Source organism: Mycteria americana, chromosome 4 (genome assembly GCF_035582795.1).
Source record: "Mycteria americana isolate JAX WOST 10 ecotype Jacksonville Zoo and Gardens chromosome 4, USCA_MyAme_1.0, whole genome shotgun sequence".
Classification (NCBI taxonomy): Eukaryota; Metazoa; Chordata; class Aves; order Ciconiiformes; family Ciconiidae; genus Mycteria; species Mycteria americana.
Window position 1 is genome coordinate 1,423,612 of NC_134368.1, and position 12,617 is coordinate 1,436,228.

The window sequence follows — 12,617 nt, forward strand, 5'->3', positions numbered from 1 at the left end:
TGCATGGCCGTGAAACGCTGTGGCTGAAAGGCAGCGTCTTGGGGGTGATGTCCTCCACCAGCCCCAGCGTGGCATGTGGGGATGGGGAGGCAGGAGCAGGCTCAGCCAAGGCCAGGCTGGCCATCCTCGGTACCTGGATGTAACAAGGGATCCCGAATGCCGGGACAGAGAAGGCAAAGATGTCCATTATTGATAGGTCTTGTCTGACCTATTTGTGGAGGGATTAGGGTCTGATGTGGAGAGGGTTGAGGAGGTGGAGATGGTTTCAGGTCTGCTCACAGATGGGTTGGTGTTTGCTGTGGCTGTTGTGCGCTCGACCGTTTTGATGAAGGATCATAAATACGCCAGCGGGAGCAGTGAGGACTGGAGCAGGGGCTAGGACCGGCCATCGAGCTGCGCTGGTGGTGCCTGCATGGCCATGCTTTTCCTCTCATTTCTGTCTTTCACCCTGAACCCAGCAGAGAAGAAGTGGGAGCCCGCAGGGAGCTCGTTCCCGCTGCACTCCTCTCTGCCCAGCTGAAGATCCTGGATAGTTTTAAATGCTGGGATTTAAACAGTATCCATCACACGAGTGCTTGCAAACTGCACCAGAGCAGACCCTTTCATCTCTTCTCCCTGAAGAGCTTTGATCACACATTAGATAAACCTCTGCTGGGGGTGGGAATGGCAGCAGAGCAGCAGCATCGGACCCTGTGGCCCCAACTGCTATGATTTTAGGGGGCCTGAACCCTTGAGCAGGATCAAAGACTGGACCTTCCTTTCCGTGTACTTCAACTTGGTCCTTGCAATGTTTCACTTGCTGTGATTTGGGGGGGGACGACTTGCTTGAGACTCCCCACAGGTGCCTGTCCCGTTGCACAGTGGTTTGTCCACATGTCCCACCGGGAGCAGGTTGCCCTGTGTCCCAGAGGGTTTGTAATGACGGTGGATTTGCAAGCGGGGGCTGCGCTCCTCCTGCTCGCCCCCGGCTGCAGCGAAGCTGGCGGGCTCGTGCTTGCTCCCTTGTGGAGCTCCCACGGGGCAGTCAGAATCTGGCCCTGCACAGCTGCGGCCGTGGCGTGGCGTAACGCTGCTCTTTGTCTGCTCTCTGGCAGAGGACGGCAAACCCCTCAACCCCCACTTGGGGCCGGCGGAGGAGCGTCTCGCCCTCTACGCGCTGCGGAAGCAAGGGCTGGTGCCAGAGCACGTGGAGACGAGGCCTCTTTACAGCCCTCTCCAGCCAGAAATTGAGCAGGTAGGTGGTGTGACGTGTCCAGGACAAGACCAAGAGCATCATCTCCTTTCGATCCAGGGCTAACCAGGTGGCTGGCTCGCTGCGGAGCCGTGCTGGGCATACCTGCCCCAGGAGTTGAGCTTTTCCCAGGGAGGGGAGTCAGCTTGTGGGACAAAGCAGAGCAGTGGCTATCAAACGCAGGCTGGAGCTCAGCTCCATGGCTGACTTGCTGAGGGTGCTTGGGGAGATCGATTCCAGCCTCCGGTGTTCATTTTCATCAGCATTTGCTCACAATTTTTTTTTTTTTTTTTTTTTTTTGGTGGGAAAGCCATTTCTGATCTGCAAGTCTTAATGCAGAATTCTATAACAGTAATGACACCGCAGGCTCCTTTGGCAATGCAGCAGTGTGATTTCTGCGGCATAAACCCTCCCTCGGAGGTGCAAAGTGTTAGTTACTGTTGCAGACTGGATGTTTTTAAGCCAAATGAAAACTAAACAGGCTTCCACCCAAAACCAATCAAAATCCAGGTATCTGTACTTAGCCTAACCCCTTTTCTTTGATTAACACGTATGTGTACTTTATGCATTTGGATCAAAAAATGCTGCTTCCTGAAGAACAAAATGATTAATTATCATCTGTCATACGTGTTCCAGTTGCATTGCAAAGGCAGTTTCAAGAGACTGGCTCTGCAGCTGGTGTAAATGTGCACAGCCACTGATCTGCCCCATTTCAGCTGTTTCCCTTCTGTTCATTTTTATGTGGTTCATTTTTAACCAGACTGCCTCTCCAGTGGTGGGAGAGGAGAGTTGTCGGCAGAAGTAAATGCACTGGCAACTACTATAACACCTTTTCATGTTAATTCGCCCAATGAAAATGATGATTAGAGGCAGGAGGTGGCTGCTATCAGTTGATAAGCGAGTCTGTGCTGTTCTTACAGGTACAGGTGTCATGGTCTTGTTGGACCAGCCATGGAGACTAGCAAGGGTGCCTCCTCCATGACACGGGGCTGCATATGGGCAGAGCAACCAGGGTCTGCCCTGCACCGGTGCTTCTAACCAAGAGCATCCATAGGGGTGATGCTGGGTCCAGGGGATTAACCTGTGTGACTCAGTGCATGTTGCATTCAGGGCAGCTCCCAAAAGCATGGCTCTGACCTGCTGCAAAGCCACAGAACAGGCTGGCTCTATCGGGCTGTTTGTAGTGAGCTAAAAGCCAGGTTGGGCTTTTAAAGTTTTCTGCTGAAATGGAAGATTTTCTTGCCAAAAAGCAAGCAAACCACAAACCCCTCTGTGATGGGCTGATTGTCAAAGGACTGCTTTTTTTTTCTTTCAACCCTTGAGACTGCACAATAAAATATTTTATTGGCACCCATTGGTGTTTTACAGTAAAAGAGACCACCTAAAAACACACCCCCCCTGAGATTTCAGCTGCGTTTCTGCTGCTCTCTCTCCCTGGAAGGATTTTGTGAAAGTGGAATTAGACTCCCCTCTTCTCATCTCATCCTCCACTCCCATGGTCAGAAACCCATAAACCAGCTGTCCAGCTGGTGGCAACTGGTGACACCATGGAAGACAAGTGAGCTGCTGGCTTCTCCAACACCTCCCATAGACCTAGTCTTTAGTCTGTCCCTATGTAAAGATAGTCAGCCATGGAGAGTAAAGCCAGAGTGCACCTTCAGCTTATCCAGACCAACCACTTATATATCGCAAGCCATTAACATAAACCCAGCTATCACTAAAATAATTTTAATATAATACTTAATGACACTTTTCCATTAAGGAAACCGTAGTTTTCGACTAAGGAACACTGGAGCACTTGATCTTTCCTCCTCTCCACTACTAGGTCTTACTGAGGAGGTGAAGGTAACCCAGTTAGGAGGCTCACCAGGCTTCATGTGTCTCTCTTTCCATACAGGGAAAGCTACAGATGTGGGTGGACCTGTTTCCAAAATCTCTGGGTCAGCCTGGCCCCCCTTTCAACATCACACCACGCAAAGCCAAGAGGTAACTTGTTTTTCATTTCTTAGTGCGGTGCTGGTTCCAGCACCTTCTGTTTGTGAGGGGAGAGGCGAGGGCCTGGAGATGTCAGATGGGGAGGGATTCACCTGCCTAGCTGAGAAACATCTATGTGGCCTCATCTTCAGAGAAAGATGACTCATGTCTTAGCTCCTTCAGCTAAATAGCTGAGTAGCACAACCAGGCCGTCTAGGCGGGCTCTGGACCAAGATTTCCACCATCTCATGTTGCTTTTGTTGCTGTTCAGGTTCTTCTTGCGCTGCATCATCTGGAACACCAAGGACGTCATCCTTGATGACCTCAGCATCACCGGGGAGAAGATGAGTGACATCTACGTCAAAGGGTAAGCCACCCCGCTTCTGCGTCCTTCGGGTACCATAGCCCAAAGGCGCAAGAGCAACAGCGAAGGAGTTAACATGGCCCTTGCATCTACATTGCTGTGGTAGACACGAACCCCCATGGGGATGAAGGGGCCATTCACACCTCTCCAGCTATGGATCCAGCTTCTTGGCAGACACGTCTCTGCTGGGCTCATAACCGTTTCACGATGTCAAGTTTTTCTTTGCATCTCTTGGATGCTTACATGATGATATTTACATTTAGAGAGATAAGATGTGGGGGAGCAGCCTAGCCATTGGAGAGAGGGGCACGTAGTCTGCATTTCCACTGCTGGCTCCTTCCCAGCTCCTCTCCCGAGACAGCCGTGGGCTTGTTCCATATACATAGGTTGGCTTGTTTGCATAGCTGCTTATTTTGGAATTCCCTTTTTTCCTTGAAACATACAAAAATGTGGCAACCAGCAGTAACTTCTCTGGCACATTCCCTTCTCTGCCTGACTCCATTTATGTTTTATCTTGTGTAAAATGGTGCAATCTCAGCCAAGGCACTTACTTATTTTGTACGTTCTTTGGATTTATGGACAGGAAGAGGTAGGATTTTGAAACAGACTGTAAATCCCTTTTTTACAATCCCAATTTTCCTCCTGTAAATCCAGAATGCACGCTGCTTACCTGGTATTCACATCAAGTGCATTGTTATCAGCTCCAGCTAAGCTGCTCTGTGCACTTCGGGGCTCTGAAATAGTACTTGCAGGGTGTTACCGGGAAAGCGAGAGCATCCAGTGCTTGCAGGGTGTTACCGGGAAAGCGAGAGCATCCAGTGCTTGCTGATATCCCTCGCCTGGCTTTTAGCATCCCCAATGACCAAGCAAATCTTGCAGTGCTGTAAATGAGTTAAAAATCTTGCTCAACTTCCTCATCTTCCCCCCAAACGGCTGCATCACTAGCATCTCTGGATAAGGCCTGAATAATCCTATTGGGAGGGGAGGCAATGGTCCTTCTTGTGCTTAAGCATCTGCCCTACAGACAAGGGATCCGGTGGGCAAAGTGACCTTCACCACCATGGCATGGTGCTGCTTTGGTGGGGACTGTTCCTTCCATCCACCGCCGCCTCCTGAGCAGGGGCTGGAGCCTACTTTAGTGTGAACGCAATGGATAAGGAGCTTCTACCTGCGGCTTTCCTTCAGAGGATCTCACAGTGCTTCCCTGAGGAGGATATTACGTTTTTTCTCCATTTTACCCGTTAGGCAAGGCCAGGGCTGCAATCTGTCTCTTGGACATTATCTTCTACATAACGTGTAAATTATTGTCGAGTCAGTTAGGCAGGTAAATGAAATAGGAGCTTTTCTATTATGCCTGAGGCAGTTGCTATTTATTTGATTTAATTTAATCAGTTATTTACTGATAGTCTTACAAGAGCATGAAGAGGTCTCAACCAAGTTTAGGTTGTGCAAGGCTGAGTGCAGAGAGACCTTCCCTGCCTAAAGACTTGTCCTGTAGGCAGACAAAAGAGCGGTAGCGTAGGGAAATCGTATTCATTAGGAACTGAAGATGTTTTTTTGAGTTAACAACCCTCTCCGTTAGTGTCATAGATGGAGGATATTTTTGTATTGTTTTCATAGTGAAATTTCCAATAAAAAGTTTTACTTCACCAAGAGGATGGACCAACACTGAACCAGGTCACATGGGAGGTTTCCACTCATGATCTTGCAAGTTTTTCAAGATATTTCAAGGTAAAACCAGTACTGCTTTGAGCCAATTGGACTAGAAGTTTCCAGAGTCCCCTTCCAACCAACCACTGCTACTAAGATTTATGTGCTATTATGTGGCATCTGCATCCCCTTTTGGGTTCCTAAATAAAAGGATGGCCTGGGTCCTCCAAAATCTTACACTTGTGCTGAGCAAAGAGGGAGGTGTGTGAGTTTTGAGAGCAAAGTCGCCTCACATTTAAGACCCTAACTTTGCCTTTGAATATTGTAGATACCTTAAGTCGCATGGATTTTAAAAATACTGGATGAATTAATGGGCTAAAAATCCACCCAGCCCTGTTAAGTACAAAACCATTATCTCTAGTTCAGGAAATCTCTGACCTGCAAATTATTGGAGTCTGGAGAGGTGTGTTGGGAAGATATCAGGATCTGTTTGCCCCAATCCCGTACTCTTACCTGGGGGCAATGTTTTTGATTCTGGGGCACCGTGACTTGAATGCTTTTGATTTCCTGCATCTCCTTCCTGCTGTGGGGAGGGTGCAGCAAATTCTGCAAGAAAAAAAAACGTGCCAAAAAGGCATCCAAATCAAACCATTTATTTGTCCTTTTGTTTGCCTGCAAGGAGAGGGCGCTCACACTGCATCCTCCGAGGGTCCCTGCCAAGCTTTGAAGGATGTGGATAAACACACAGGCTTGCCATTTGCATCCTATCAGATCAAATCAAATAATCCAGCCACAATTTAAGTATTACTGTAACCTCATCACACAATTCCCACTGCCACCAAGCCCTCGCTGTCAGTGTAGCACATGTGCATGTGATGTGTACCGTAGGATGAACTTGAGTAGACCTCCCTTCCCTGTATCCCACAACACATTTGGGGTGGGTCATGCACTCCTCTCAAGCACTGGAGAAGAGGGAGTCATTTGTATAGCTGGGCAAAAACCCCCTTATTTTCAAGTTGAGTGGAAAACAATCAAACGAGATAATTGTTTTCATTAGAGATTCTCTCTGAATCTTCTGGCTTTCCTCCAGAAGGGCTCTAAGTACACAAATGGATGTGTTTTATTGTTTTGTTTTGTTTCGTTGATTGCTGAAGACTGAAAAATCTTGGACAGGGAAAGAGGGTAGAATGAAAGCCCGCCAGTTGCAAAACTCACAGCTGGAAAAAAGTAGTTGTTATGGAAAGTTTTCAGTTTGCCCCTGGACTGGTTGCAGAGTGACCACAGCAAGCTCTTTTCGATCAGGAGGGGAACTGTGCTGCGAGGACCTGTCTCTAAGGGGAGCGGCTGGGGACCACCCTGGCCACATCAGGGTCTGGGCACTCTGGGATTTTCCTGGGGAAGAACTTCTTGGCCATTTAGGACTTTAAAATAATAATCTTTGAGAAATGGTCAGAGAATAGAGGGGGAAAAAATGGCTCTTTGGTCCTTTAGCATGGTTGCCTCATCAACAGGACTTGTTTTAGGGGCTAACTACAAGGTCAGTTTGTTGGGGTGGCTGCAAAGGGGAAAGGAGCTCTCACCAAGGCAGGTTAGAAGCCAATGTGTACTTATGGATGGGTAAGTGACAGCTTCGAGCCAGAGCTTAAGGCGATGTTGAGTCTTTAAATCATCCATAAAACTCAGGGGAGGGAGGAGAAGAGATTGCAGAGCTTCTCAGGCTGCTACCACCAGCACTGGTTCATCTCCCAGCACTGCAGGGACTGTTGCGTCCCCTCTCAAGTCTTCTACGGGCTCCAGGTTACCCCTACAGATAGCAGCCCAAGGAATCCACAGGGGTGAGAGACATTTTATTACCTGCTCATGGCCTCTGTGATGTTGAGTGAACTCCAAAATCCTTGGTGTGTTTCTAGTTTTTCATGGAACGCGTTGTTTGCATTTTGCAGCTGGCTGGTTGGCCATGAGGAGAACAAGCAAAAGACTGATGTGCACTACAGATCTATGGGAGGAGAGGGCAACTTCAACTGGAGATTCATCTTCCCCTTTGACTATCTCCCTGCTGAGCAAATGTGTTACATCGCAAAAAAGGTGAGTGTCCCTGGACAGACGTTTCTACCTTCTCGTAGTAACTCTGGGGTGAAATGCGCTGCGTGATCTAAGACCTGCACAACTGCAGCACAAACGGAGCTATGCAAGGCTCAGCCTTACCTTTGTGTTATTTGAAACACAAAGTTGTGGACAGGTGGGGAAATTGGTTTAAAAAATCCACATTTTGAATACAGTATTTGTGGGGTCAGAATTAGAGGTGGCTTTGTATAAAGAATCTGGAGAGACTGACCCCCACCCCCCCCCAGGAAAGACTCCTCTGGAGTGGAGGCAGCTGAATATTGGTGCAGCGGTGTCAAAGTACTCTCCAAGTTGCATGGGACTTCCAAGATGCCTACTCAACAACAGGGTTACCCCAAAGATGGAGATGGTATTTCCATGGGGATGGTTAGGTATGGACCTCTGGTCTCCAGCATAGCATAATGGGCATTGTGCTGTACAAGAGCTAAAGAGGGGTGAAAGGAAGGAGCTGCCTTCAAGTGCCTAAAGGGGTAAGCAGGAGGGACATGTAGGGGAGCATGGGTTGGGATGTACCATTGATGCAGAGATGGGAAGAAAAGCTTTGGTTTGGGATTCAGGGTGAAGACGCCTTTGGTCTAATGATAGCTGTGTACTCAGTTGAGGAGTTAAAAGTGGATGTGATTTTGGCCCCCTCATTCCTACACCTGTAGTTGGTTATTGCTTTTGGTGTTCCTTAGATAAGTTAGTGCCATGCAATGATCAGATGTGGACTGGGAGTTGCACAGAGGGAAGGAAACAGGGATGGAGTTGGGGTGCATACGTGGAAAAACGCTGGTGAGAATTGGACTGGCTCTCAAGGAATGCTTTAGGGGAGGGAGATCTATTCACTTCCATTTCCTGCTCATCACCTGGAGATTGAGAGGAGTATTGTTGGGTCTGTGTGTCTGTGTGGACAGCAGGGACAACCCCTGCTTTCGAGACTCGGTCCTGTTTTGTGACACCTCCCTGAAAGCTCAAACCCCTTCAGCCACCCGACCCCGAGTCGTTGTCCCTGCTCCCTGCCTTGCCCTTGTGAACTCAGCCTCGGTGTTCGTTTGAATATAAAGACACCTCGTTGCAGTGGGACCATCTGCATCCACAAAACTCACCTGGGACCCCCATCCCAGCTTGTTTTGTGGGGCCAGCAAGGTCCCAGCACAGCCTAGGTCAGAACTGCCGCTTCGGCGGGGAAGATGCTGAGTGAATTCTCCATCCCTTGAGCCAGACAATCCCTGCGAGGAGGCCTAGCTTCAAAATGAATCGCTGGATAGTTAAAGTGATTGACAGAATCATAGCTGTACCCATTTCACGCTTCATGTTAAACAAATCAAAAGTACAGTGTGTACTACATTCAATTATCCCCCTTTGAAAAAGCAAAGACCCCCCTATAAACCGTTTAAGAAAATACATCCCACTGTGCTGATATTGATTCTCCTCCGACCACATGTCTGCCAACACTGTATCAGAAAATAAACAGCTTGTAAAACCTCTCTGTAAAGGAAAAAATAATGAATGAAAAGCCATGCTTTGTATTTGTGGGACACATTCCGCTCTGGCAATTTTTGATCTCGCCATGTGCTGTTTGAACTCCAGGTTCATTACTGCTGCTGTAAAAGCCCATGCACCGAACTTTAAACGCAGGCGATGGAAAGTGGAATTTAAATCAAAACGGTCAGATGGCAAATTCTGAGCTGCTAAAAGCCACCTGCGCCCAGCCTTGCTGGTGTTGGCCCTCGGCGAGAGCGCTGCTGGGAGGAAAGCAGATTTCAATTTGCTCTCCTTTGTTTGCTCCGCTCACCTCCTCGCAGACTGGAGCTGCCTTTAGCATTGCAGGATGGACCGCAGGAATGGGTCACCCCAATCCAGATAGCAAATTTTCTCCCAAAAGAGCAAGGATGCCCCTGGGGAGGAGGGTCTCCACGATGTTTAGTTCTAGTGTGCGTGTCTGGGGGGAGCTGGGAGCCTGCAAACCCGGGGAAAACCCAGGTGCCGCGTGGTGGAACCGGACCCTGAAGCCTTGGGATGGTCAGCGGTAGCCAGGATTGTTTAATCCTTGCCACGGCACTGGAAGTTTTGGAAACTTTATCTCCAAAGCTTCAAAGCACTGGGATTGCCTGGGGTTTTGAGGCTTCATTCTTCCCACGGGGCACCTCAAGGGAAAGCAGGAGACTGTAAATCCTGTGAACATCAACTCAACTTATAGATTGGAAGTGTAGGCTCTTATTCCTGATTTTCTAAACATTTTAACCATTTCAGAATGTTTTTCGATCCATATCTTCTCTTGCTGCAGTAAGGTTATAAAGATTTTGCTTCTCCTTCTGAGAAAGGAATTTACCCCATTTTGAATTTCAAAAAAATCCCCATGAAAGAGGAAGTCCATCTTTGGGACAGCTCTTCTGAAAATATGTAAATGCATGTTTCTTTAGCATCCTCTCTCAGCATTTATTCAGGATTTCCTTCTTCTGTTCTTGCTTCTTTTTGTGAAATCTTTTTCTAGCAGCCATGGACAACTCAAGCCACGTCGTTTGCATGGCCACAGCATGCTTGCAGCTTGCCGAGTCCTGCGAGAAGACAGTTTCTTAGACTGCAAATCATGCAGTCATTTTGGCGAATGTCAATACAAATTGCATGTTGGAGCGCTGTTATTTCACAGGGGGAGCTAGGGCAGAAAGGTAGATTCAATGCCCCTGACATGTTTGCATGAAATTACATATTAACTTGAGGAGGGGAGGAACAGACAGGTCCAGGTCCCAGATGAGTACGGTGCTCTGCTGCCAACAAGCAGAGAGAAGAGCAGATGTCTGCAGGGTTTAAACTTTAGATCCCCAGGTCTAAGCCTGGCAGGTCTTGACTTCTGCAGACAATTTTATCAGATGGTCATGGTACAACCAGAGTCTATCGAGAGCAATGCCGAGATAGGCTGGATGTGGATCACATTTCTCTGGGCACCCAGTCAGAGAGGCGCTCAGCTCCCACGTCTCGCAGGCGCTGTGGAGGTGGAAAACGCATGAAATTGATTTTGAAATGTTCAGCTTCAAGTGCCAATTACAGCGGTAGCTGAATATAGCTGCCAAATCTGAATTCTAGATGTCCTCCAGGGCAGAAAAAGCTTGACACTGAATGTCTGAGCAAATGTCATCTGCATAAATGAACATTCAGGGTAGAATTTCAAGAGCATCTCAATATACACGTTAAAAACTACTGGTGCTTGAGTGGACCTGGAAATAAACCACTAGGCTGGAGCTTCCAAGACCTGGCTGGGTTGTTTGTGTACCATCTGAGAAGTGTTGCATAAAAGAAATTCCAGGCAATTAACGTAATGAGTATGGGAGCATTGTTGGCAATTTCAAATCCATGTCATGCCATGTCATTGGCAGAAACCAGACCAAAGAACATAGCTGTTGTCTTCATACTTGTTCTGCTACTAGACTTCGGTGTTAGGTGTCAACAAGAAAATGAAGTATTGGTGCCAGAGCACAAAATATTCTCTTTTGCAAAGACAAAGAAAGCCGCTGGAAGAGGACCCATCCCACTACTGTAGAAGAAACTGCAAGCAACTGTCTGGTTTATTTGGTGGGAAGGTTGGGGCAGTTGTGGTGAGGCTCTTTTTCAAGGAGCTCTTACATTCATTTCATTTCTTCCACTTTGTGCTCTCAACTAAAGGGGCCCATCCAAGTTTTAAGCAGATTAATTGCAACCTACCTGGGCACAAAAACACACTGACTTTGAGTTGGAGGTCTTTGGACATCCGGCATCTGGCAGTGGTGGGTGCATGCTGCTCGCAGGGCTAGAAGTAGCTGGTCCTATAGGATAATCCCAGAAATAACCCTGTGTCTGTGAGATATGGGTGATGCTTGCACGTATCTCTCTGGATAATTGAGACCCTGTTTCTGCAAGGTGCAGCTGAAGTCTCCAAGTTTACCGGTTCTGGCATTGAATATAACAACAAACCTGACATTTGGAAGAGTTTTTTCTGTAACTGATCAGCTGGTGGCATCCTAGAAATCATACTAGAGATAGGTCTTCAGGAGCGCCATGAGAAAGAGGGAGGTTTGGGGTCTTAAACCCACCTAGAGAGAAAAGTGAAAAGGCATTTGAGGAAAAAGCAGGGAAGAAGGGCCTGTAACTCACAGCTTGTTTTTTCTATTGCTGAGTGGAGCCGAGAATAAATTCCTTCCTCCCTGATGTTGAGGCTTTCCCAGCTCCATCTGGTTTCATTGATTCTGGTTACCTTCTCTGCAAATTCATTATAGTGTCCTGACATCTTCCTGGTACTGGCAGCTCCAACCTGCAACGGGCCAGACCCTCACCTGGGGCAGATCAGCCGGTGCATTCCTCTGCACCCAGCAGATTCGCACCAGCTGGGAATGAGGAGCCGGTGCCAGCGGTGGGGTGCGTGGGGACGTCCCCGTTGCAATCGATTTTGCATGGGGGTGGCTCACGCTGAGCAGTGACGGCTCCCAGCACGCTGCTCTAAATCAGCTGAGAGCTTGTGGGCAGCCTGGGCTTCGTGTATTTGTCAGACAGGGCAAGAGTTTACCCTGGAGGTAAGTGTGTGGCCTCTTTGTTGTTTAATTTTTATAAAAAAAAGAGCCAGGCGTGTGAGGTTTCTGCAGCTGGGTCCCTGTATCATCCCCTTGTTCTGTTACGGTCGTCACTGAACCTCCAGGGTGTACGAAGAAATCTCTGTGCTCCGGTTGGTTTTAGTATGAAATTTTGAGTATCAAGCACTGATTTTTGTTAAAACCAGTTAATATTTTATTAGATTGAAATTTTCATTCCTCTTTGGTGTCAGCAAGCTAAAAAAAAGTCTATTGCCTTTTAATTTTGGACTTTTTCCTCTCCTGTTTCCTGTCCTTTACCATGTCCTTTCCCATTTTTCTTGGTGACAACAGAAAGCAAAGCAAAACACAAAATGTTCCTTTTCCTTCCACATTTAGCCAAAATACAACATCTTGAATTGGCTCCAAGTACATTTTTTTTTCAGAGGAAGGCAGAGTTAGACAAGGCAGTCATATATTATGTATTTTAATGGGACTGCAACAAGCAGATACAACGACACAACGGTCTTCTGTAAGAGGACAGGGGCAGCAGTCGTGACCTGGGATGCACTGGCAGCCTCTGTGATATTCAGACAGGAGTTACTGTTGTGAATTTTGCTTTCCAATGGATGTATGGAGAGGGATGAGCGAAGCATGACTGTGTCGAGAACCGAAGGTTCAACAGTGCTGTTCACAAACTGGCCAGGACTGGGACCCCAAGGCTTGGAGCTCCCTAAAGGGCAGTGGGGTGGCC

The 12,617-nt window shown here is 47.8% G+C and overlaps 1 protein-coding gene across 9 annotated transcripts in view; it reads left to right on the forward strand.

Moving 5' to 3' along the window:
* The window catches only part of DYSF (dysferlin), a 107,450-nt gene that overhangs the window by 78,961 nt on the left and 15,872 nt on the right, over positions 1-12,617 (forward strand). For all 9 annotated transcript variants that reach the window (XM_075499422.1, XM_075499426.1, XM_075499430.1 and 6 more), the window contains 4 exons: positions 1,095-1,234; positions 3,129-3,217; positions 3,477-3,572; positions 7,163-7,304. In XM_075499422.1, the coding sequence (XP_075355537.1) occupies positions 1,095-1,234; positions 3,129-3,217; positions 3,477-3,572; positions 7,163-7,304 (467 nt within the window). The remainder of the gene's footprint in view (positions 1-1,094; positions 1,235-3,128; positions 3,218-3,476; positions 3,573-7,162; positions 7,305-12,617) is intronic.